This window comes from Schistocerca nitens, chromosome 5 (genome assembly GCF_023898315.1).
Source record: "Schistocerca nitens isolate TAMUIC-IGC-003100 chromosome 5, iqSchNite1.1, whole genome shotgun sequence".
NCBI classification, from domain to species: Eukaryota; Metazoa; Arthropoda; class Insecta; order Orthoptera; family Acrididae; genus Schistocerca; species Schistocerca nitens.
The window spans coordinates 339,801,701-339,826,027 of record NC_064618.1 but is presented as its reverse complement, the minus strand read 5'-3'; the positions used below and the strand labels follow the sequence as shown (position 1 = coordinate 339,826,027).

The 24,327-nt window shown below is 44.0% G+C and overlaps 1 protein-coding gene across 1 annotated transcript in view; it reads right to left on the bottom strand.

The window, feature by feature from the left end:
* Positions 1 to 24,327, bottom strand: part of LOC126260432 (transmembrane channel-like protein) — a 303,831-nt gene that overhangs the window by 115,203 nt on the left and 164,301 nt on the right. The window contains exon 6 of the mRNA XM_049957760.1: positions 7,801 to 7,992. Within this exon, the coding sequence (XP_049813717.1) occupies positions 7,801 to 7,992 (192 nt within the window). The remainder of the gene's footprint in view (positions 1 to 7,800; positions 7,993 to 24,327) is intronic.

Genomic DNA, 24,327 nt, shown 5'->3' with positions numbered 1-24,327 from the left:
ATAAAGTTTCCCCTTCCTGGGACAATGAATTCACGGTGTTCTTATTTCAATTTCCAGGAGTGTATATTGAGAAACTGAACATCCATTACCTACTTGCATGTTTATCTGCGAAAATGGTCCTTGTCGGTACATCAGTAAAGAGTTCGAATAGAATCGCTGGAACATTGCAAACCATTCAGATTAATCGAACATCTAAATACGCATAATGCTGGTACCATCAGGATGTGTTCTTTCTCCTCACCCCCGTGGCAGTAATTGAATTAAGAGTCAGCCGGGAATAACATTTAAATCAATTGACGACCACAGAGCTAGCGGCACGAATTTTCAAACGTCCACTGCCATGTATGAAGGCGAGTGACACCACGAGTGTTAACGTCGACCGATGGGTGTCGTCGTGATCGTATTGAATTACATTGAGCGGTTACAGGCTCTTGATGAAGAATGGGCTGCCTTTCCTCCACAGGCATTGAGACACCGCTCTGAAAGCGTCGCCAGGACAGTTCAAGCCGTCATACTGGCGAAGAGTCACATCGCATATTTCCACTAATGGGTGTCTGGATACTTTTGATAGGATAGTGTAGGCAGTCGCCCAGAAGAGGGAATGGCGAGCAGTGGTGCAAGGCAGTTTGTGACATGCACCGCCTGGTAGCTTGCCGAGTGTTACTTGGAACCAGATGTAGATACAGATGTAGAGTCGGATACTCATAAACGCATCTGTTTTCGGACTCAGTATCAAGCTCCAACTGTTGCTAGTACTGAACACTTGTATAGTCGACGTGCACTGATTCACGGTGTACCTCTGTCAAGTGTAGAGAGAAATGATGCGCTGTTGAAGACACTGGACTCGCTGTTGGGAGGGGTGAAGTTTAAATCTTCGCCCAGCAACTCGGATTTAGGTTTTCTGTGATTTTCTTACATATTTGTAAGGCGAATGACACGATGGTTTATGAGCCAGTTTGCTTCCGGCTCGATCTCGAGCGCGATAGCTCGATTTGATTTTACGTGTGCTATCATTCGCCTAAAGCTAGCAGCGGCCGCTCTGGTGGTGGCGCCGGGGGTGAGCTGAGGCGCTCGCGACGTGTCGGTCCGGGATGCGAGACGGTGAAGTTCTGTCCCATGGCTCTGACTTGTTGTCGGTATCAGTCAATGTTTGTCTGTGAAGTTGCACGCAGGGTGCATAAGGTGTGTAGGCGCAGCCGTGGTAATGCTGATGTCCGCGTCTGCTACATACAAGGGGCAAACCACATTCTCACTCTGCTATGGGCGGCCACTTTATCAAAAATGGTTCAAATGGCTCTGAGCACTATGGGACTTAACATCTGACGTCACCAGTCCCCTAGAACTTGAACTACTTAAACCTAACTAACCTAAGGACATCACACACAGCCATGCCCGAGGCAGGATTCGAACCTGCGACCGTAGCAGCAGCGCGGGTTCGGACTGAAGCGCCTAGAACCGCTCGGGCACGGCGGCCGGCGCCAGTTTATCTTCGTGTCCGTCATCACTTGTGAATCACGTGACGCGATGGTGCCTTGATAGAGTTGACTCATTTGTTGGACGTCGAACGTACTTGGTTATGTTGGGAAGAGGTATGACCTGGCACACTCTGCAGTATGGCGGCCGCAGATGAGGAGATCGCTTGCGGAAATTGTTGACCCATAACGCGGGGCCAGTGATCTCCACACTACCTGGATGTTGAACTTCAGTTGTCTGATCGTGCCAGCCACAGATGCTCGTAATTGCCAAATTACAACATGGCTGATAGAAAATGTCACTGGAACACGAAAAGAAAATGCTATTCGATTTCACCCTAGTGGTGAGATGGTGACATAAAGTTCGAAACAAGAAATCAGTCAGCAATTGAAACTTTCCAGGCAGATTAAAACTGTGTGTCGGACCGAGACTCGAACTCGGGACCTTTGCCTTTCGCGGGCAAGTGCTCTACCAACTGAGCTACCCAAGCACGACTCACGCCCCGTCCTCACAGCTTTACTTCTGCCAGTACCTCGTCTCCTACCTTCCACACTTGACAGAGGCTCTCCTGCGAACCTTGAAGGTCTAACACTCCTGAAAGAAAGGATATTGCGGAGACACGACTTAGCCACAGCCTGGAGGATGTTTCCAGAATGAGATTTTCACTCTGCAGCGGAGTGTGCGCTGATATGAAACTTTCCTGGCAGATTAAAACTGTGTGCCGGACCGAGCCTCGAACTCGGGACCTTTACCTTTCGCGGGAAAGCGCTATAGCAACTGAGAGCTTCTGTAAAGTTTGGAAGGTAGGAGACGAGGTACTGGCGGAAGTAAAGCTGTGAGGACGGGGCGTGAGTCGTGCTTGGGTAGCTCAGTTGGTCGCCGGCACGGTAGCTCAGCGTGTTCGCTCAGAGAGCTGGTTGACGTCTGTAATAAAAAAAAAACTGAGTCGAAAGATCAACAAACGTACTTCAACGAATGTCAGGTGACGTCCGCAACGACCAAACACAATTCTTTGTCACGTACAGACCGATGGAAATTTGTTTGCCAAATTACAACATGGCGGACGATGCAAATCACTTGAATCTGCAGACACGATGCATTTCTGCACTCAGAGACCAGACGTCCACGGTTTATAGCTATCACTGCGCGGGACGCATCGTTTGCCATGGTGCTGTTTGCAAAGGTGAGGTGCCCCCTTGAAAACGATATGTTTGCCTGGGCCACTTTCTCCGCATGTTATTGTCCTAAGGATTCACCTTGAATGCCATTTCTGCATTTTATCGTAGTTTTAATTATCAGTTTCTGATAATCATTTACTCTTTGCTTAACTTTTAAGCTGTTGAACACTAATTTTACCAAGAACTGTAAGTTGTGGAACTCAAATTTCTTGTTTAGCTCATTGGGAACTGTTGGCACCATCAGAAGTACATAAGCTTTTTGCAACAAATCATATATCTGCTGTAGTGCAGCAACGGAATTATTGAGTTTTCTGTAAAGTTTAGCTTTGTTAAAATCATGAATTTGCAGTTTCCCAGTAGCTCATTGTCATTTAAACATTCTTAAAATGTTCATTATCTACAGTTAGGATCACTAGTCTTAAATTTTACTTATCGCTTAGTTTCTTAACGTTCATTATTTTAAAGATTCTTTTATTATCTAGAGCTAAATTGAAAGGCTTAAGTATTCAAGGTCTTGTTGCTCAGGCGTTAAAAAGGAATCCATAGCATTTTACTATCTAGGTTATTTGTGGCCAATTCTGGCTGGCCTTAAGATTTTATGTTTTGCATCTTTTACAAAGAAACTGCGACACGTGCGTAACATCGTTGGGGCCCCCGCGAGCACGCACAAGTGCCGCAACACGACTTGGCATGGGCTCGACTATGGTCTGAGGTCTGAGGTCTGGAGGCAATTGATGTCGATACATCCGTAAAAGTACGACGGATTCATGTAACATGTAACAGGTTCAGATCTCTTTTGAACAGCACGTTGCAAGGCATCCCAGACATCCTCAATAATGTTCATGTCTGGGGAATATGGTGGCCGGTGGAAGTGTTTAAACTCAGAGAGATGTTCCTGAAGCCACTCCGTAACAATTATGGACGTATGCAGTATCGCATTGACCTGCTGGAATTGCCCAAGTACACCGGAATGCACAATGGATATGAATGGATGCAGGTGATCCGACAGGATGCTTACGTACTGGCACCGGTCAGAGTCGTATCTAGAAGTATTAGTTGTCCCACATCACTCTAACTGCACACACCTCACACCATTACAGAGCTTCCACTAGCTTGAACAGTCCCCTGTTGACATGCAGGGTCCATGGTTTCATGAGGTTGTCTCCATACCCGTATACTTCCATCAGCTCGATACAGTTTGAAACGAGACTCGTCGAACCAGATAACATGCTTCCAGTCATCAACAGTCCAATGTCGGTGTTGACGGGCCCAGGCGACGTGTAAAGCTATGTGTCGTGCAGTCATCAAGAGTACATGAGCGGGCCTTCAACTCCGAAAGCCCATATCAATGATGTTTCGTTGAGTGGCTCGCATGCTGGAACTTGTTGATGGCCCAGCACTGAAATTTGCAGCAGTTTGCGGAAGGGTCGCAATTCTGTCAGGTTGAAGGATTCTCTTCAGTCGTCGTTGGTCCCGTTCTTGCAGAATCTTTTTCCTGACGCAGCGATGTCGGAGATTTGATGTTTTTTCGGATTCCTGATATCCGGTACACTCGTGAAATGGTCGTACGGGAAAATATCCATCACTATCTCGGAGATGCTGTGTCCCATCGCTCGTGCGCGGACTATAACATCTCGTTTAAACTCACTTAAATCTTGATGACCTGCCATTGCAGCAGCAGTAATCGATCTAACAACAGCGACAGGCACTTGTTGTCTTATATAGGCGTTGCCGACCGCAGCGCCTTATTCTGTCTTGTTTACATATCTCCGTATTTCAATACGAATGCCTATACCAGTTTCTTTGGCGCTTCGGTGTAGTTGTACTTTAACTATCCAAAGGGACAATGAGAATCTGGTCCCTGTTGCTCTGGACAGCATCACTGTAAAATTAAATTTGAAGTTTTCTTCCCTTTATAATATGCTAAATTTTGTAACGATATGCTGTTCTCTCCGTTTATTGAGCCACTTCTCCTCCATATGTTATTTATTCTCAAGGATCAATAGAGAGACTGTTTGGTTTTGTGGCCTAGACGCTTACCGCTCTACCTAAATCCTTGCTCCACACCAGTTTCTTTAATAAGTCTCTGCCGGTTTCCTGCAGCATGACCCTATCGCCGACGAGTCGTTAAACTGTCTGGTTAACGACGACACACACGGGGGGGGGGGGGGGGGGGGGGGTTGAACAAAGACGCTCCACTGTAGCCTGAGGCAGTATTTTTGGACTTCTGTTAGTTCTGTAAGACCAGCTAGTCGCTGCAAACTAGGTCCGGCCATAAGAATGTTTTTTTTTTTTTTTTAGAAATTCTTGTACTTGAAATTGATGTAGCTCTTAAGCCACAACTAAAAAAAAGAACTGTTACAATGACTATTGACTTTATCTCACAGAAAATAGATACATAAACAACTATTTTCATCCTAATATTTTGTTGATACTAGGTGCCGCAGCTGACATGTATTATGAAAATGAAGAAAAAAGAAAAAAACAGAAGTTGATGCACTTTGTCGCAATTCATTAATTTATTATTACTTGACTCGGAGCCTGCGCTGGCAATATTGTGTAAATTATATGTAGGCTGGGGTCAGAAAAGGGTAAAATTTGTAGCTATAAAACTCTTTGTCGATCCACCTTTAGAAATGAAATATCAGACAAGCAAAAGTGTTTTCAAATGTAGATAAAGATGTTTCTCCTTAAGAGCTCCTTCTATACTACAGAGGCATTCCTGAATGAAAATCAATTGTTATTTACACAGAAAAAAACTTGTGAAAGATCATTACATAGCCGTTCAGTACATTCGGATATTCCTATTACGAACTTATAGGACTTGTAGAGGGGAGTGAGTAGATAATATTTTGAATTGGAATCCATGTCTGGAAATGTGCCGTTTACATGCTACAACCATTTGAAAACATATTGCTAATGTGAAAGCTTTGATACAAGTAACTGATTAGGCGTCACCAATAAATTACTTGTTTTACAGCTCCACTCATGAACAACCAAGAAATTGCTCGTGTACTCAGTCGTTGATGGGTCCTCTACAACGTGATGGAGTACGGGCCCTTCCAATTAGGGTGTGTGGCGTCTCCTTGGAGCACCTCAGTCACGTCTTCTGACGGTGAAGGTTCCTTTTCTCGAAGCCGTTGCATAACAGTAGCGAAAATGGTATACAATGGAATCGGACATTGTGGATAACGATCCTGATGAAGTCGACCAGCAGCTCTTCCATTACCAAATGGCTCTGAGCACCATGGGGCTTAACTTCTGAGGTCATCAGTCCCCTAGACTTAAAACTACTTAAACCTAACTAACCTAAGGACATCACACACATCCATGCCCGAGGCAGGATTCGAACCTGCGACCGTAGCAGCAGCGCGGTTCCAGACTGAAGCGCCTAGAACCGCTCGGCCGCAACGGCTGGCTTCTAACACAGTCATTTTCTTTACTATTTATATTACAGTTGATATAATCGGAAAAATACGTGTATTCGGATGGGCTTTTTTAAAAATTTACCATGTTATTTGGCAGTCTACAATTTTGTATTATCACAAATAATATAATATTCATAACTGTCGACTATTAAATGACCAAACGCATAAAATGATACTGAAAATGTATGCTTGTCCGTGATTTGAGAAATCCCTTATACCTGGAAGGAGCCCGAAACTACTTGTTACCTCCACGTTTTGAGCGGCACAGACGGCTTTCGAAAGATGTACAATTAGTCGTCGCTTTCCACATTACGAGTACAAGTTTGAGGATGGTATCTTTCGTAAAAACGTGGAAAACATAAAATTAAACGGCACCAGCCGCATTGAATAAATGGTATGTTTCCGCATACGCAAGGTCTTTTAAGGTTTTCTGTGGAAAAACAAACCATGTTAACAATTTCAAAAACCTCTCTTTCAGCCCATAATTTGCAAGCAAACCATGAATAACGCAGCATTTCGTTAAATATCGGCGCTGATAATTGGTCATGCAGTATCCAGTGCATTTTAATAGCGTCTTCACAAGAAGCTAATTCTCGTTCTCTTTCTATTAAATTCGAACAATTTTAAAGACACGGAGAAGCATACATTTTCAGTATCATTTTATGCGTTTGGTCTTTTACTAGTCGATAGTTATGAATATTATATTATTCGTGATAATAAAAATTTGTAGACTGCCAATAACATTGTAAATTTTTAAAAAAGCCCATCCGAATATACGTATTTTTCCCATTATATCAATTGTAATATAAATAGTAAAGAAAATGACTGTGTTAGAAGCCGGCCGTTGCGGCCGAGCGGTTCTAGGCGCTTCAGTCTGGAACCGCGCTGCTGCTACGGTCGCAGGTGCGATTCCTGCCTCGGGCGTGGATGTGTGTGATGTCCTTAGGTTAGTTAGGTTTAAGTAGTTTTAAGTCTAGGGGACTGATGACCTCAGATGTTAAGTCCCATAGTGCTCAGAGCCATTTGAACCACTTGAACTTGACTGTGTTAGAAATAAAAAAAACTGACGAACGGGACTCGACCGAGCGATCCAGCGATTACGGAGCTTGAACGCCAACCACTCATCTGCCACCGTTTCATGGTAGAAATGACCACACATAGTTATACATTTGATGATCGAAATTATCTTGCGATTTTCTCATATCACTTGAAAAGTACGCCCTACTGGTTATATATTTTGTTGTCCTCTTGGAGAACTACGAGTGTACGAAGTCTGCAGTAAATCCACGTTCCAAACGTCGTGGCCTCCCCTTGTAAAATGGATAAACCCTGGTGTCATACCCTTCCTCACCAAGATCCAGAATGTTTATTTCAGCAGAGTAATACAAGATGCCGCACTATAATCCACACTACAATCGCCCTGAGAAATGTGGGGATCCATGACTGGCCTCCACGATCCCCAGATATGTCACCAATAGTAGATGTCTGGCACGTGGGTGACATTCGTGCCTTTGGGGTTCAAATCTTATGCAGATGTTGATGATGGAAATCAGTTCCAAATGGAATGAAAGCTTTGTTATTTAATACTAGTTATGTGATGAAGATCTCGACGAAGTTTGATAAACATCTGATTGGTGATTCATGGTGTAATAATGTCCGTTTCCGTCGGTGAACGAGTATAAGAGAAGCCATTTTTGTGAGAGCGTGACGTGGGTGCTTACTTGCGGGCGTCGCGACGCCGCTCGGCCTCCTCGAGCAGCGCCTCCTTGAAGCCCAGCACGATGGACGCCACGCGGTTGTGAGCTGTCTCCGCGTTGCCGATCATGTAGTCCCAGCCGGTGAACAGCTTCCACGTGAACACACACTCGTCGTCCTTCTCGGACAGCTTGCTCATGCGGGAATTCTCTGCCATCCTGCGAATATGGAGAAGCTCCTGTTGGCGACAGGTTGTTGATGAATTTGGACAATAGCTGGTGAACCCTTAAATTTATTTTAAATGTTATGACTTGAATATAGTCAAAATCGAAGAATGGGAGGGGAAACTGGAAGGAGATTACGATAAGATTAGTTTGGTTTAAGGAGGAACAACACTGTAGTTATTAATAGAGGACAGCTTGTGGAGAAATGAGGTAACATTTATTAAATTCATGGTTTTGTGGGAGACTTTTATTATATGGAATGGAAAAAAAGTTTTCTTTTTTTTGGGGGGGGGGGGGGTGCGGGTGTGGGGGGAACTAAAGAGACAGAGTAGTCCACTCTCTTTATACGACGCACACTGCGGTAATCAGCAATGATGGAATGGTACCAGATGCCAAAACCAGAAAAGGTGTAAGGCGGGACTGTCACCACTGATGTTAATTTATACAGGGTCTCTATAACTTCTGTTACGATTTTAAAAAACCATAACTTGAGATAAAGCATTTAATAGATGCTCCACTTGTCTCTCGTAGAACATCAAGGCGACGCTCGAGCTCTGTCCATTTAAGGGTCAGCTTTACAGCGTCGGCTGGCCGGAGTGGTCGTGCGGTTCTAGGCGCTACAGTCTGGAACCGAGCGACCGCTACGGTAGCAGGTTCGAATACTGCCTCGGGAATGGATGTGTGTCGTGTCCTTAGGTTAGTTAGGTTTAATTAGTTCTAAGTTGTAGGCGACTGATGACCTCAGAAGTTAAGTCGCATAGTGCTCAGAGCCATTTGAACCATTTGAACCGCGCGACCGCTACGGTCGCAAGTTCGAATCCTGCCTCGGGCATGGATGTGTGTGATGTCCTTAAGTTAGTTAGGTTTAAGTAATTCTAACTTCTAGGGGACTGATGACCTCAGAAGTTAAGTCCCATAGTGCTCAGAGCCATTTGAACCATTTTTACAGCGTCAACACCTACAACTGCTTTATTGATTAGCGCGCGGAGGCTCGAAATGTCATTGACTAGTGTTGTGTACACGCGGTCCTTGATCTAGCCTCAGAGAAAGAAGTCTAGTGGCTTGGCATCGGGAGAGTGTGGGGTCCATGCGATGGGAACATCACGATCCATTCAATCAGCACAAGCGTTCACACTCCGATGAGGGATGTGCTGGAAGATGCTGGAAGATGATGGGTGGCTGTTGCTCTTCGATCTGTGGTAACAGGAACTGTTCGATCATGTCCAGTAAACATTTCCTGCTGTGGTTTTCTCTGCGAAGATAAATGGCCCTATGACACTGTAATGCCTTAGGCCACAACAAACATAAAGCTTAGGGCTATCACGGATGTGTTCACGGATTTCCCGAGTCGCAGATCCTAATCTGGTGGCGATTCACATAACCAGAAATGTAGAACATCGCTTCACCTGAAAACAGGCACTTGTTCAGATAATCATTGTCAACATGTATGAGGGCAAGAATGGAAAAGGCGAATGGATATCGTAAAGACGATCGGTGGTACCGCTTACGTTGCACTTCATACAGAGTTGACGTTTCTTCGAGAATTCGCGTGATGCTCGAGAAACTACATTTGGCGGCTGCATTGAAATGGAGCTTGCATTCTTATCAACACGTGCCTGAGAGACGGAGGACATCGACTTCAAGGAAGGTCTTTGATATTGGCTATCTCTTGAAATATTTTCATCCATCTATGTCTACGTCTACGTGATTACTCTGCTATTCACAATAAAGTGCCAGGCAGAGGGTTCAATAAACCACCTTCAAGCTGTCTCTCTACCGTTCCACTCTCGAAAGGCGCGCGGGAAAAACCACCACTTGAATTTTTCTGTGCGAGTCCTGATTTCCCTTATTTTATCTTTATGATCATTTCTCTTTATGTAGGTGGGTGCCAACAGAATGTTTTCGCAATCGGAGGAGAAAACTGGTGATTGAAATTTCATGAGAAGATCCCGTCGCAACGAAAAACGCCTCTGTTTTAATGATTGCTCAAAATGGTTCAAATGTCTCTGAGCACTATGGGACTTAACATCTGAGGTCATCAATACCCTACAACTTAAAACTACTTAAACCTAACTAACCTAAGGACATCACACACATCCATGCCCGATGCAGGATTCTAACCTGCGACCGTAGCAGTCGCGCGGTTCCAGACTGAAGCGCCTAGAGCCGCTCGGCCACACCGGCCGGTTTTAATCATTGCCACTGTAATTCAGGTATCATGTCTGTGGCACTATCTCCCCTATTTAACGATAGTACAAGAGCTGCTCTTCTTTGAAATTTTTCGATGTCATCCGTCAGTTCCACCTGATGCGGATCACACACCGCACTGCAATATTCCAGAATAGGACGGACAAGCGTAGTGTAAGCAGTCTCTTTAGTAGACCTGTTGCACCTTCTAAGTGTTCTGCCAATGAATCGCAGCCTTTGGTTTCCTCTACCCACAACATTTTCTATGTGATCATTCCAATTTAGGTTATTTATAATTGTAAATTTAGTTGAATTTACAGCCTTCGGATTTGTGTGACTTATCGAGTAATCGAAATTTAGCGGATTTCTTTTAGTGCTCATGTGAATAACTTCACAATTTTCTTTATTCAGGGTGAATTGCCACTTTTCGCACCACACGGATATCTTATCTATATCATTTTGTAATTCGTTTTGGTAATCGGATGACTTTACAAGACGCTAAATGACAGCATCATCTGCAAACAATCTAACACGGCTACTCAAATTGTCTCCTACGTCGTTAATATAGATCAGGAACAACAGAGGGCCTATAGCACTTCCTCGGAGAACGCCCGATATTACATGGTGACTTTCCGTCTATTACTACGAACTGTGACCTTCCTAACAGGAAATCACGAATCCAGTCGCACAACTGAGGCGATATTTCATAGGCACGCAGTTTGATTAGAAGACACTTGTGAGGAACGGATTCGAAAGCTCTGGAATCTAAAAATATGGAATCAATTTGACATACCCTGTCGATAGCAGTCATTACTTCATGAGTATAAGAAGCTAGTTGTGTTTCACAAGAACTATATTTGCCGAATCCGTGCTGACTATATGTCAATAAAAGGTTTCCTTCGAGGTACTTCATAATGTTCGAACACAGTATACGTTCCAAACCCCTACTGCAAATCGACGTTAGTGATATGGGCGTGTAATTCAGCGGATTCTCCTACTTCCCTTTTCGGGTATTGGTGTGACTTGAGCAATTTTCCATTCTTTAGGTACGGATCTTTCTGTAAGAGAGCGGTTGTACCAGGTGATCAAAAAGTCAGTATAAAATTGCAAACTGAATAAATCACGGAATAATGTAGTTAGAGGGGTACAAATTGACAAAAAAAAATGGTTCAAATGGCTCTGAGCACTATGGGACTTAACGTCTATGGTCATCAGTCCCCTAGAACTTAGAACTACTTAAACCTAACTAACCTAACGACATCACACAACACCCAGTCTCCACCCCCACAGGGAATCGAACCCGGCAACCCGGCAACCCGGCAACCCGGGCGTGGGAAGCGAGAGCGCTACCGCACGACCACGACCTGCGGACACAAATTGTCACACATGCTTGGAATGACACGGGGTTTTATTAGAACCAAAAAAATATAGAAGTTCAAAAAATGTCCGACAGATGCCGCTTCATCTGATCAGAATAGCACTAATTAGCATAACAAAGTAAGACAAAGCAAAGATGATGTTATTTACAGGAAATGCTCAATATGTCCACCATCATTCTTGAACAATAGCTGTAGTAGAGGAATAATGTTGTGAACAGCACTGTAAAGCATGTCCGGAGTTATGGTGAGGCATTGGTGTCGGATGTTGCCTTTCAGCATCCCTAGAGATGTCGGTCGATCACGATACACTTGCGACTTCAGGTAACCCCAAAGCCAATAATCGCACGGACCGAGGTCTGAGCACACGATCATCACCAAACGACGCGCGAAAGAGATGTTTCATGCGTCTAGCAATACGGAGTGGAGCGCCATCCTGCATAAACATCGTACATTTCTGCAGGTGTTTATCAGCCAGGCTGGGGATGATGCGGTTCTGTAACATATCGGTGTACCTCTCACCCGTCACGGTAGCAGTTACAAAACCAGAATCACGCATTTCCTCGAAGAAAAAAGGACCGATAACGGTAGATGTAGTAAATCCAACCCATACCGTGACTTTCTCGTCGTGAAATGGAGTTTCCACGATAGTTCTAGGATTTACGGTAGCCAAAATTCTGCATTTGTGGGCGTTGACAGACCCTTTGAGCGTGAAATTAGCTTCGTCGGTTCCACAACACGTTACTCAACCAATCTTCATCTTCTGCCATCTTTTGATACGCCCACACACCAAATGCCCTCCGCTTCACTGAATCGCCAGGTAACAATTCATGATGCCAATGGATTTCGTACGGATAGCATCGGAGGGTACACTTCAGTGCCAACCAAACATTAGTGTATGGAATGCCGGTGCGACGTGCGACTGCACGAGCACTGACTCCCCCGTGCATAGACGAACCCGCTACAGTCTCCATTTCTTCCTGAACTGTCTCAGCAGCATTACGCCTTGTGCTCGGTCCGCCACTACGGGGTCTATCGACTAAACAACCCATGGCTTCAACTTCGAAATCATTCTCGCCACAGCTGCATTTGTCAACGGACCTTTACGCGTTCGAATCCCTTTCCTATGGCGATAGGATCGTAACGCTGAACTAGCACATTCCCCATTCTGATAATACAGCTTCACTAAAAGCGCCTTTTCAGGTAACGTCAAGATGCTGCGACTGCTGCCGCATCTGATTCTCTCTCTCATTACAGCTCCTTTTATACACGATTGTCATGCGCAGGCACTGACGGTTTGCTGTCCAGCGCCATCTGTCGCACATTTTTGTTCTAATAAAACCCCATGTCATTCCAAGCATGTGTGTCAATTTTTACCTCTCTATCTACATTATTCCGTGGTTTATTAAGTTTTCAAATTTATACTGACTTTTTGAACACCCGGTATATAATTGCTAAACCATCGGGATTCGACCGTCGATCATTGGAAAAGCTTAGGAGATTCGGGTGAATCACATTTTTCCGCACTAGGTCTTTGGTCGAATCCACTAACGCCGTCATCGAGATGAACGGCGGCTCGAAACGCGTAGCGTGGTACGGAAGCAGGATGGTGGGAACAGTATTGTGCTATGGGAGACATTCTCCTAGGCTTGCATGGAACCAGTAGTAGTTATCGGAGACTCGTCAACAGCTGCGAACCACCTGCATCCCTTCATACTTGATCTCTTCTTTCAGCAGTATAATTGTCCGTGTCTCGGAGCCAGAAACGCGCGACAGTGGTTTGAGGGGCATTATAAAGAACTGACGTTGAAGTCTCGGTGACCAAATTCGCCTCATGTAAATCCTATGTGACTCATCTGGATCGCTATCGGATGCCATCACCGCCTATGGAAATCAGCGCCTCCATTGTTTATGCGAATTACATGACCTGTGCGTAGACGTCTAATACCACATACCTCCACAAACCTACCAACAAACTGTCGGATCCATGATACGCAGAACTAGTTATGTATTTCGTTCCAAAATTGGAGAGACATACTGTTAAACAGGTGGTCATAATGTTTTGGCCCATCAGTGTATGTTAGAATGACTAGACGATCAATCAACACCAGGAACATCGGAAATAAAAGGTATTGCATGTTGGGACAGTTGGAATCTGTCGTGGCGTAACACGCGCTGTGTGAGATCGACCATGTAGTAAAATTCGGTGACAAGGAAATTCTCGCTATGGAGAAGAGCTACCACGGTCGCTTATTCAGGGAAGCTATAGCCACCCATAATAATGACAACAGCTGCAACAAGACCGAAGAAAACGCTGATGACCTCGATGTTGAGCGCCCCACAAACCAACCAACCAAAACGAAGAAGGCCGCAATATGAACGGATCATGGATTGCCGTGCTGCAGAGAACAAACTTTTCAGGCAGCAAGGGGAGCCCTGCAGTTTCAATAACCATCGAAAAACCCTCAGACTTTTGCCCAAAAGTTACATATGATATCTACGGCCGTGAGCTCAATTCCAGTCCGCCACCCACAATGGACGGTGAAGCCTTAACAATTCGTGCTGGCGAAACGTCAAAATAATCGTCAAACAAACGTCGGCCTAAGAACCAGAGACAGAAGCAAACAGGCAATTAGTCCAAACCGCATAGTGTCACTTTTGATTTGATAGGTTATGTGGATTATCTTGCCTTTAAATTCTAGATGGCTGATCGCTGTGAGTAGACAGTTTTCTGAATGTGGTTTTGTCATTTTGACCAACAACGTGAATAAAATAAACGTGAATAAAATAAATGGCCTAGCTTATCACTGCACTGTTACAGCAACTTGGAGTGAAGACGCCAGGTCAATACATTTTATGGAACTGTGAGACCTTTTCCGATACGATAAGATTCAGATGTGACGACACTTGGACTGCAGTCTCATTACAAATGAGGTCAGTACCGTGGACACAGTGGAAACATTTCTAGAGCGACAATTTCTTCTTAAATATCGTCGTAATGTGAAACGTGAATAACGGAGAAACTGGGAAGGAAAGAAAGAAAGAAAGAAAGAAAGAAAACGTGTGACAGTGGTAGACAGGACATAAGAAGTGGCCTCTCAACATGCGCTGCAGCGGGGCTCGGTCCAAGGGTAGGGGACAGTGAACCCCGCGCCAGCTAGGGCCGCGCTCTCCCACTGATAACATTGCACCTTGGAACCACTCAGGTAAATTAGAGGCAACACCTGAGAGCAAGCCGAGGCCGAGGCAGCCAACGCGTGCTCCTGCGGACCTCACTGCGGGACTTTATTAACTCTACTTGCTGCCGAATGGGAACACACGTCTTCTCATCCTTTTAGGTCAGTGCAACTTACGGAAAAGGCATTATACCTCTGCGTCTATTACTCCGTAAACCATTCAACGGTGTGTGGCAGTGGGTACTTCTGGTAGTACTAACTGATCTCCCCTTCCCTCGCGAATGGCGCGTGGGAAGGAAGACTGTCGGTAAGCCTCTGTATTAGCTCCATTTTTTCGAGTTTTCTCGTCGTGTTCATTTCACGAGATTTATGTAGGGGAAGTAGTATGTTGTCCTACTCTTCCCGGAAACTGCTCTCTCGAAATTTAATTAGTAAGAAAATAAGGTCATTCATACTTAGGTGTTACATTTCAAAATTAACGTCAGAGTCCAAAATGGTTCAAATGGCTCTGAGCACACTTAACTTCTATGGTCATCAGTCCCCTAGAACTTAGAACTACTTAAGCCTAACTAACCTAAAGACAGCACACAACACCCAGTCATCACGAGGCAGAGAAAATTCCTGACCCCGCTGGGAATCGAACCCGGGAACCAGGGCGTGGGAATAGTAAATCTCTCCGTGATGCACAATGCCTCTTTTGTAACGTCTGCCAATGGAGTTTGTTGAGAATCTCCGCAACGCTTTCGCGCCCGCTAAACGATCCCAAGATGAAACGCGCCGCTCCTCGTTGGATTTTCTTTATCTTCTCCATCAGTCCTACCTGGTGAGGATCCCAGAATGATGAACAATACTCAACTAGCTGGCGAAAAAGCGCCTTGTGAGCCAATTCCTTCATGGATGAGTTACATTTCCTTAAGATTCTTCCTGGTAATCTGAGTCTGGCATCTGATTTTCCTATGATTTGTGTTATGTGGTCATTCAACTGAAAGTTGCTCAGAATAGCTTTTCCTAGACATTTTATGGTAAAAACTGTTTCCAACAGTTTGTCATCAACAGCTTACTTGTTAAATACATAAAGCACACCAGTGGCAAGACACAATCAATACCTTCACTGAGCGATAACAACGATGAAGTCACCGATGACAGTGCCACTAAAGTAGAGTTACTAAACACGGTTTTCCGAAACTCCTTTACAAAAGAAGACGAAGTAAATATTCCAGAATTACAGAAGCAGCTTAAATCACTTAATAAAGGCAAGGCCTCCGGTCCAAATTGTATACCAGTCACATTCCTCTCAAAGTATGCTGATAAAATAGCTCCATATTTAGCAATTATATACAACCACTCGCTCACAGAAAGATCCGTACCTAAAGACTGGAAAATTGCTCAAGTCACACCAATACCCAGAAAGGGAAGTAGGAGTAATCCACAGACTTACAGGCCTATATCACTAATGTCGATTTGCAGTAGGGTTTTGGAACATATGCTGTGTTCGAGCGTTATGAAGTACCTCGAAGAAAACGATTTATTGACACATAGAACGGTTTCAGAAAATATCGTTCTTGTGAAACATATCTAGCTCTTTATACCCATGAAGTAATAAGTGCTATCGACAGGGGATGTAAATTGATTCCATATTTTTAGATTTCCAGAAGGCTTTCGACACCGTTCGTAACAAGCGTCTTCTAACCAAACTGCGTGCCTACGGAATATCGCCTCAGTTGTGCGACCTGATTCGTCATTTCCTGTCAGAAAGCTCACAGTTCGTAGTAATAGACGGAAAGTCATCAAGTAAAACAGAAGTAATATCCAGCGTTCCCCAAGGAAGTGTTAGAGGCCCTCTATTGTTCCTGATCTATATTAACGACATAGGAGACAATCTGAGTAGCCGTCTTAGATTATTTGCAGATGATGCTGTCATTTAGTGTCTTGTAAAGTTATCCGATGATCAAAACGACTTGTAAAATGATTGAGATAAGATATCTGTATGGTGCGAAAAGTGGCAATTGACCCTGAATAAGGAAAAGTGTGAAGTTATTCACATGAGTACTAAAATAAAGCAGCTAAATTTCGATTACGCGATAAGTCACACAAATCTGAAGGCTGTAAATTTAGCTAAATACTTAGGGATTACAACTGTAAATAACCTAAACTGGAACGATCACATAGATAATATGTGCAAACCAAAGACTGCGACTCACTGGCAGAACACTTAAAAGGTGCAACAGGTCTACTAAAGAGACTGCTTACACTTCGCTTGTCCACCCTATTCTGGAGTATTGTTGTGCGGTGTGGGATCCGCATCAGGTTGGACTGACGGATGACATTGAAAAAGTACAAAGAAGGGCAGCTCGTTTTGTGTTATAGCGAAATAGGGGAGATAGTGTCACAGACATGATACGTGAATTGGAGTGGCAATCATTAAAAGAAAGGCTTTTTCGTTGCGACGGGATCTTCTCATGAAATTTCAATCATCATTGTTCTCCTCCGATTGCGAAAACATTCTTTTGCCACCCACCTACATAGGGAGAAATGATCATCATGATAAAATAAGAGAAATCAGGGCTCGCACAGAAAATGTTAAGTGCTCGTTTTTCCCGCGTGCCGTTAGAGAGTGGAACGGTAGAGAGACAGCTTGAAGGTGGTCCATTGAACCCTCTGCCAGGCACTTTATTGTGAGTAGCCGAGTAATCACGATGATGTAGATGTAGTCTGACCTGGCGTTCTAGACTAATGAGTAGTATTCAAAATCGGCATAACACGTGTTTTGTAAGATATTACTTTGGTGGATGACCAACTTGAGTTTATTCATCAGATGTGCCCCGAATCAGTTATGTACCTCCGAATATACTCATCATGTTGGCATCTTGATTAGTAGCAGACAATGTTCTACGGTGTCAAACGCCTGTCAGTATCGTACGGAGAGAGAATCTACCTGTTACCCGATCTGCTGCTTGCAAATGTCATGGCTCAAGCACGAGTTATTTTTCCAGAGCCCGCACTGTTTTTTTTTAGATAAGCCTGTCTTTCCCCAGGAACGTCATAATGTTTGAGATTATAAAACTTTATAGGAGACTGCGACAGCCGGGCGTCAGTGATATTGGTTTGTAATCCTGTGCATCCGTTGTCTGCCTTTGTGCTGCGCAGTTGCATTCTGTGAGTTAGTGCGTGCAAAAATGTAACAGGACATAAAGTATGCTCCACTGAACAATTTGAGGTAGGGAACTTGGGGTCGGAGAATGCAGCTTAAGGAGATATCGATGTAAACTTGTCTACCGCTTTGTCTAGCATTATTGTCTTCCAGCTTATGTACAACTAACATGCGTACAAGTTTACACGTACTGTACTGTTTATTTCCATGTGCATTCTTTATTTCCTGCAAGAAAACCAGGAGGACGAGCCTGATTACCAGGAAGTTATGATGCAGGTTTTGTTTGCTTTACTTGTCCGTAAGGTGGCTCCGTTGTATCGTATTTATATAGTCCCAGACAGAACGTGCTATGAATCAACGACAGACCCATTCATTACTCAGTGCCATTTAGAGACTACAGTACAATGTGATGTAGCGCTAACGTACAGTATTTCCTGGTCGCTGGATTTGAAGAGGAGGTTTTATTCCACGTCCTGCGAGGTCACCTGACCTGCATAACTTGATTATTTCCTACGGGGATATTTAAAATCACTTGTGGTTCAAATGCCTCTGAGCACTATGGGACTCAACATCTCAGGTCATCAGTCTCCTAGACTTAGAACTACTTAAACCTAAGGACATCAGACACATCCATGCCCGAGGCAGGATTCGAACCTGCAACTGTAGCAGCAGCGCGGTTCCGGACTGGAGCGCCTAGAACCGCTCGGCCACCGCAGCCGGCAAAATCACTTGTGTATGAGACGCCAGTTTGTACGGCGATAGAATTAGTTGCCAGAATTGTAGGTGCTTGTGATGTGATTCGAAACACACCAGGGATATTCGTCAGGGTGTGTCAGAATCTTGTTCGCCGATGTCGTGCTTGCATTGAGATTTATGGCTGTCAGTTTCAGCACATTTTATGAGATGCAGTACAAATGGTACCTGGTCCCGGCGGAGGTTCGAGACCTTCCTCGGGCATGGGTGTGTATGTTTGTCCTTAGGATAATTTAGGTTAAGTAGTGTGTAAGATTAGGGACTGATGACCTTAGCAGTTAAGTCCCATAAGATTTTACACACATTTGAACATTTTTTTACAAATGGTACGTTCATTGTGTTAACTGTGCAATGCAAAAAGAAAAAAATATATTAATGTGATTTTATTACTATTATGTCCATAAGCTGGCTTCTCCGACACAAGGTTCCCTACCTCAAATTGTTCGGTGGAGCATCCTCTATGTCCTGTTAAATTTTTGCCCGCTCTTACGGAAAAACCCTCAGTAGCGTCACAGTCATTTTATCTTTTGTGGAAGTTTGAACTTTTACAATTACTCCACACTACTTTGTTTGCATTTCTGAGATCTTATTAACATTTTTACACGGTACGGTACGGATAGGGACTGTGCTTGTAGTGAGCGAACACAAGAAGAATTTGATGCTGTCCGTAAACAGCTGGAGGCTACGTTGGCCATAGTCGAAGGGCTTCTGGCTATTGTTCAAAACTGCGGCGACATCAGGACACCGGTGAGAAGACCTGCGACACCCTTACTGCGTTGGAACTCCTTGGTGACGCAGCTGTCGTTTCGTCTTCTGATACGCAACATCTGACGAGTTTGTCCTCACTTGACAGTGAATGATGGACAGCGGTGGGTTCGCGGTCACCGGGCAGAAGGCGAAAGAAGGGATTGGCTACACGGCTGGCTTCTTAAGCATTAGCAACAGGTATGAGGTGTTGCCCACTGCTGATAATACTTCTGGCCAGCGGGCGGTTTTCCTGTCCTGTCTGGACAAATGCAGACGGTGGGTAGGCCAGTCGTTGGCAACTCTAACGTAAGGCTGGTAATGCAGCCCTCAGGCAAACCGCGCAAAAAGAATGCCATGGTGCAAGCGATATGTTTGCTGGGACGGGGGTCTCTGCCGTGACGTGGAGGATGCTCTGCTGGTGGCTATCGAACACACTGAGTGCAACCGACTGCAAATAGTGGCACATGTTGACTAATGACGCTTGCCGCCTGTGTTCTAAGGTTATCCTTGGTTCTTTTAGGTGGATGACTGATTTGGTGAAGGCAACCATAAAACAAGGCGATTAAGGAGGTTATAGTTTTCTGCAATGCAAAAAAAAAAAAACTAACATGCAGAATCAGATGAAAATTTTGTTCAATAGAGCATGCATCGAGAACGAAGAGACGCCATTATAGCCTACCATAAAAAATCTTTCATACAGCGCATAATCTATTAAAACTAGGTTTGACTGAAATGTATAAAAAGTGAAATTAGAGTGGCACAAAAATCAAAATTTTCACCTGACAATTCTGAAAATGTCTTCATGCATTACTAACGTCAAAGTAATTCAACACGTTGGCTAAATTTTCTACGTATATATATTATGGGAGCGTAATATCATTCAACAGAGGCATAGCGGGGTTTGAGACTCCTGATAGCGAACAGCATCGGGCGCCGTAAGTCTGCTATAGATGAAGTAAGTAAGTATCAACTTGCTGCAAGAGTTATGAACTTGACCGGCACCACTTCCTCTAGTGAAGAATTACGGCTGCTTACCAAAGGCTTAAATTATGTTGCCTCCAAACTTCGATAATAAGCAGATTAAAGAAATAATTCAGAAATTCTACCTATACATCATACTCCGCAAGTCACCTAATGGTGTGTGGCGGAGGGTAATTTTTGTACAAGTAATTGAGCCCTCCAACCCTGTTCCACTCGCTAATAGTGCCTGGGAAGAATGGTTGCCGATAAGCTTCTGTATTGGCTCTAATTTCTCCAATTTTCTCCTCGTGGTCATTACGCGAGACGTATGTAGGGAGAAGTAATATGTTGTCCGACTCTTCCCGGAAAGTGCTCTCTCGAAATTTGAATAGTAAATCTCTTCATGATGCACAACGTCTCTCTTGTAACGTCTGCCAGTGGAGTTTGCTGAACATCTCCGTAACCCTCTCGTGCCGAAACGTGACGCTCTTCGATGGATCTTCTCTATCTCGTCTATCAATAACATCTGGTAATAATGAGTCGAACAAACGCCTTATAAGCCGCTTCCTTCTTGGATGAGTTACATGTCCGTAAGTTTCTTCCTGTGAATCTGAGTCTGGCATCTGCTTTTCTCACTATTTGTTTTATGTGGCCATTCCACTTAGGCTGCGGACACAGTGGCTCTCATATCGGTGGATTCCGCCAACGACCGACATCGGCCGGACACAGCCGATCTTTTCCAATCAGTACGCCACTACGTGCGTGGTCACACTAAAGCTGATCTTATTTTTCGAACGTACAGGCTTCGGATGACAATCGGTGAAATTCATATCAGTTTGTTTTCTTCGGTCGAATCGATCGACGTTGTTGCACATGAAATATGGAGCGTAAGAAAGTAATAAACTTAGCCGAAGAAAGAGTGGCCAGCCGGGGTGTATGCAGTAAAGTATCGTTTCTTTCCGTGCCGGGGTGGCCGAGCGGTTCTAGGCGCTACAGTCTGGAACCGCGCAACCGCTACGGTCGCAGGTTCGAATCCCGCCTCGGGCATGGATGTGTGGGATGTCCTTAGGTTAGTTAGGTTTAAGTAGTTCTAGGGGACTGCTGACCTTAGAAGTTAAGTCTCATAGTGCTCAGAGCCATTTGAACCATTTGAAAGGGTGAGTTTGTGGCATCTTGAGGATGAAAATATCATAATGGGATTATACTTCGGAATCTATGGACTGAAATTGCAGGTTTAATCGAAAACTCAAATAGGCAAAATCTTTATTGGAAATTTGAGGCGTAGATGTAACCTCAAAAAGTAATTTGTTCAAGCGAAAAGGGTGGCGCGTGTTATATGCTTATAGCTCCTTTACTGGATCTTTTCTGCGATGGTTGTCTTTAGTTGTCTACAAATTATTATTACTGGTTACTGGCGTAGTGATTCTGTTGATATGAAGTGGTTTGAAAATGTGGTGTTCAGTATGTATTTCCACTTTTAAGTGCTTTAGGTTTTCAGAGTATCTGATGCTACACTTTATGCTTGTCTTTCACTTGTGTTGTAAATGACAGTGATTGATGGTTAATTGACGTACGTCTACACAACTTTAAATAAATACAGCGAAAAAGAGGGTTTATAACTCGCTTTTCAAGGTCACGACGAATTATCTCGAGTGTAATAGAACTTTCTCCTCTCATATATTCGTAAAACGTGAGTGGTTATTCAGGTAACTGAGGACAGGAAAGCTCATTCACATACATTTGACGCCCCTTCAATTCAGAAGCCGCTATGCAGCACTCGTATTCAAGCACAGAGGCGTCGTAGTATCCACCCCACACTACGAGGTTAAAATCTAACCTACTTAATACGTAGAACCTCCTTGACCCTGCCAAAAAAAGACGAAGGAGATCGGACGCATTATGAGTACGCTCTCGGCCGATGTTATCGGGCGACATCTGGCGACAGTGTCTGACGACAGCTGTGTGTGCCACTGTGTACGCACCATTTCGCTCCGGATAGTTACTCCTACATATTTTATGGCAGATGCCGTTTCCAGCGATTTGTCGTCAATAGTGTAGCTATACGGCAGTGGACTTCTTTTCCTACGTATATGCACTATATTATTTTACATTTATTTACGTTCAGAGTCAACTGCCAGAGCCTGCACCATTCATAAAATCTCTGGTGGTCATTCTGCAAATCGTTACTATCTTCTGGCGTTGCTGCTTTGTTATAGACAACCGCATCACCTGCGAACAGCCTTAGAGAGCAACCGATGCTTTCTACTAGATCATTTATACATAGGGTAAACAGTAACGGTCCTATCACATTCCGTTGGGGTACACTGAAAATTACCTTTATGTCTGTCGATTTTGTTCGGTTAAGACTGACGTGTTGATTTCGGTCTGCAACTCTGGTATTTTTTTTCTATAAATGGCAGTGCGAGATGGTGTCAAATGCCTTTCTGAAGTCACAGAACATGGCATCAACCTAAGCGCCATCGTCTACGACACTGTGGATCTCATGAAGGAACAGAACGAGCTACGTTATGGTTGCCGAATACACATTGATTTTTATAGAAGAGATTTTCCTTCTCCAAGAACGTCATAATTCTTGAGCATAAAACTTGTTCCATAATTCTAAAACAGGTCGACGTCAACGATAAGTGTCTATAAGTGTCTGCATCTGTCCGACGGCCTTTTTTAAAATCGGGAATGACCTGCGCTTTCTTCCAGTCGCTAGGCACCCTTCGTTGCTCAAGCGCTTTACAATAAATTACTGCTAGAAGAAGAGCAAGTTCTTTCGCATAATCTTTGTACAATCTTATAGGTATCTCATCTGGTCCTGACGCCTTTCCTCTACTAAACGATTGTAGTTGTTTCTCTATTCTGCGATCGGTTATCTCAATATCTGCCATTTTGGCGTTCGTGCGACAGTTGAAAGGAGAGACTGTGTTACGATCTTCCGCTGTAAAACAATATTGGAAGAGCGAATTTAGTATTTCGGCCTTCTCTCTGTCACCTTCCGTTTCGGTGACAGTATGGCCACTGGGTGAATGAATACATGATTTTGACCCACTTACTGATTTTACATACGACCCAAACCTCTTAGGGTTTTTACTCAGATCGGATGACATACCTTTCAAAGTCATTGAACGCTTCTCCCATTGCCCTCCTTACGCTCATTTTCGCTTCATTCAGTTTTTATTTGTCAGCTAGGTTTTTACTTCTCTTGAACCTGAGGTGATGTCCTCTTTATTTACGTAGCTAATTTCTAATACGGCTATTTTACCATGGTGGGTCTTTCCCATCCCTTACGACCTTACTCGGCAAATATTTGTCTAGGCATACTGCACGATTCCGTTGAATTTTTTCAATTTGTTTTCCACATCTTCGTCTTCGTCACCGAATATTTTATGCTGATTGTTCAGATACTCTGAAATTTATATCCTGTCACTCTCGCTAAGCAAAAAATATCTTCGCACATTTCTCAACATTCTTCGTCAGACCAGTAGTCATAGAGGCTATCACAGCCTTATGATCACTGATACATTCCCCTGCGTTTACTTATTCGATAAGTACAGGTCTGCTTGTTGCCAGGAGGTCTAAGACGTTACCCTCACGAGTTGCTTCTCTATCTGATCGAAGTAATTTTCCGACAAGTCATCCAGAACAATCTCACACGAATCCCTGTCTCTGGTAGCAGTTTCGACAGCGTAACACTCCCAATCTATTTCTAGAAAGTTGAAGCCGCCCCCTATTCCAACGAAATGATCAGGAAAATTACTAAAGATATTCTGCAAGTTCTCTACCAGCAGGGTCCCGACCCAGGAGGTATATAAAAGCATCCGATTACCATTTTTGACCGATCTTTCATACACCCAGGTTAATTCACAATCGGAATCCGTGATAACCTCCGTAGGTTTTATCGAATTCTTTACGGCAATAAACACACCGCCACCATTGCCGACTAACCTATCCCTAAGATAAATGTTTCAAT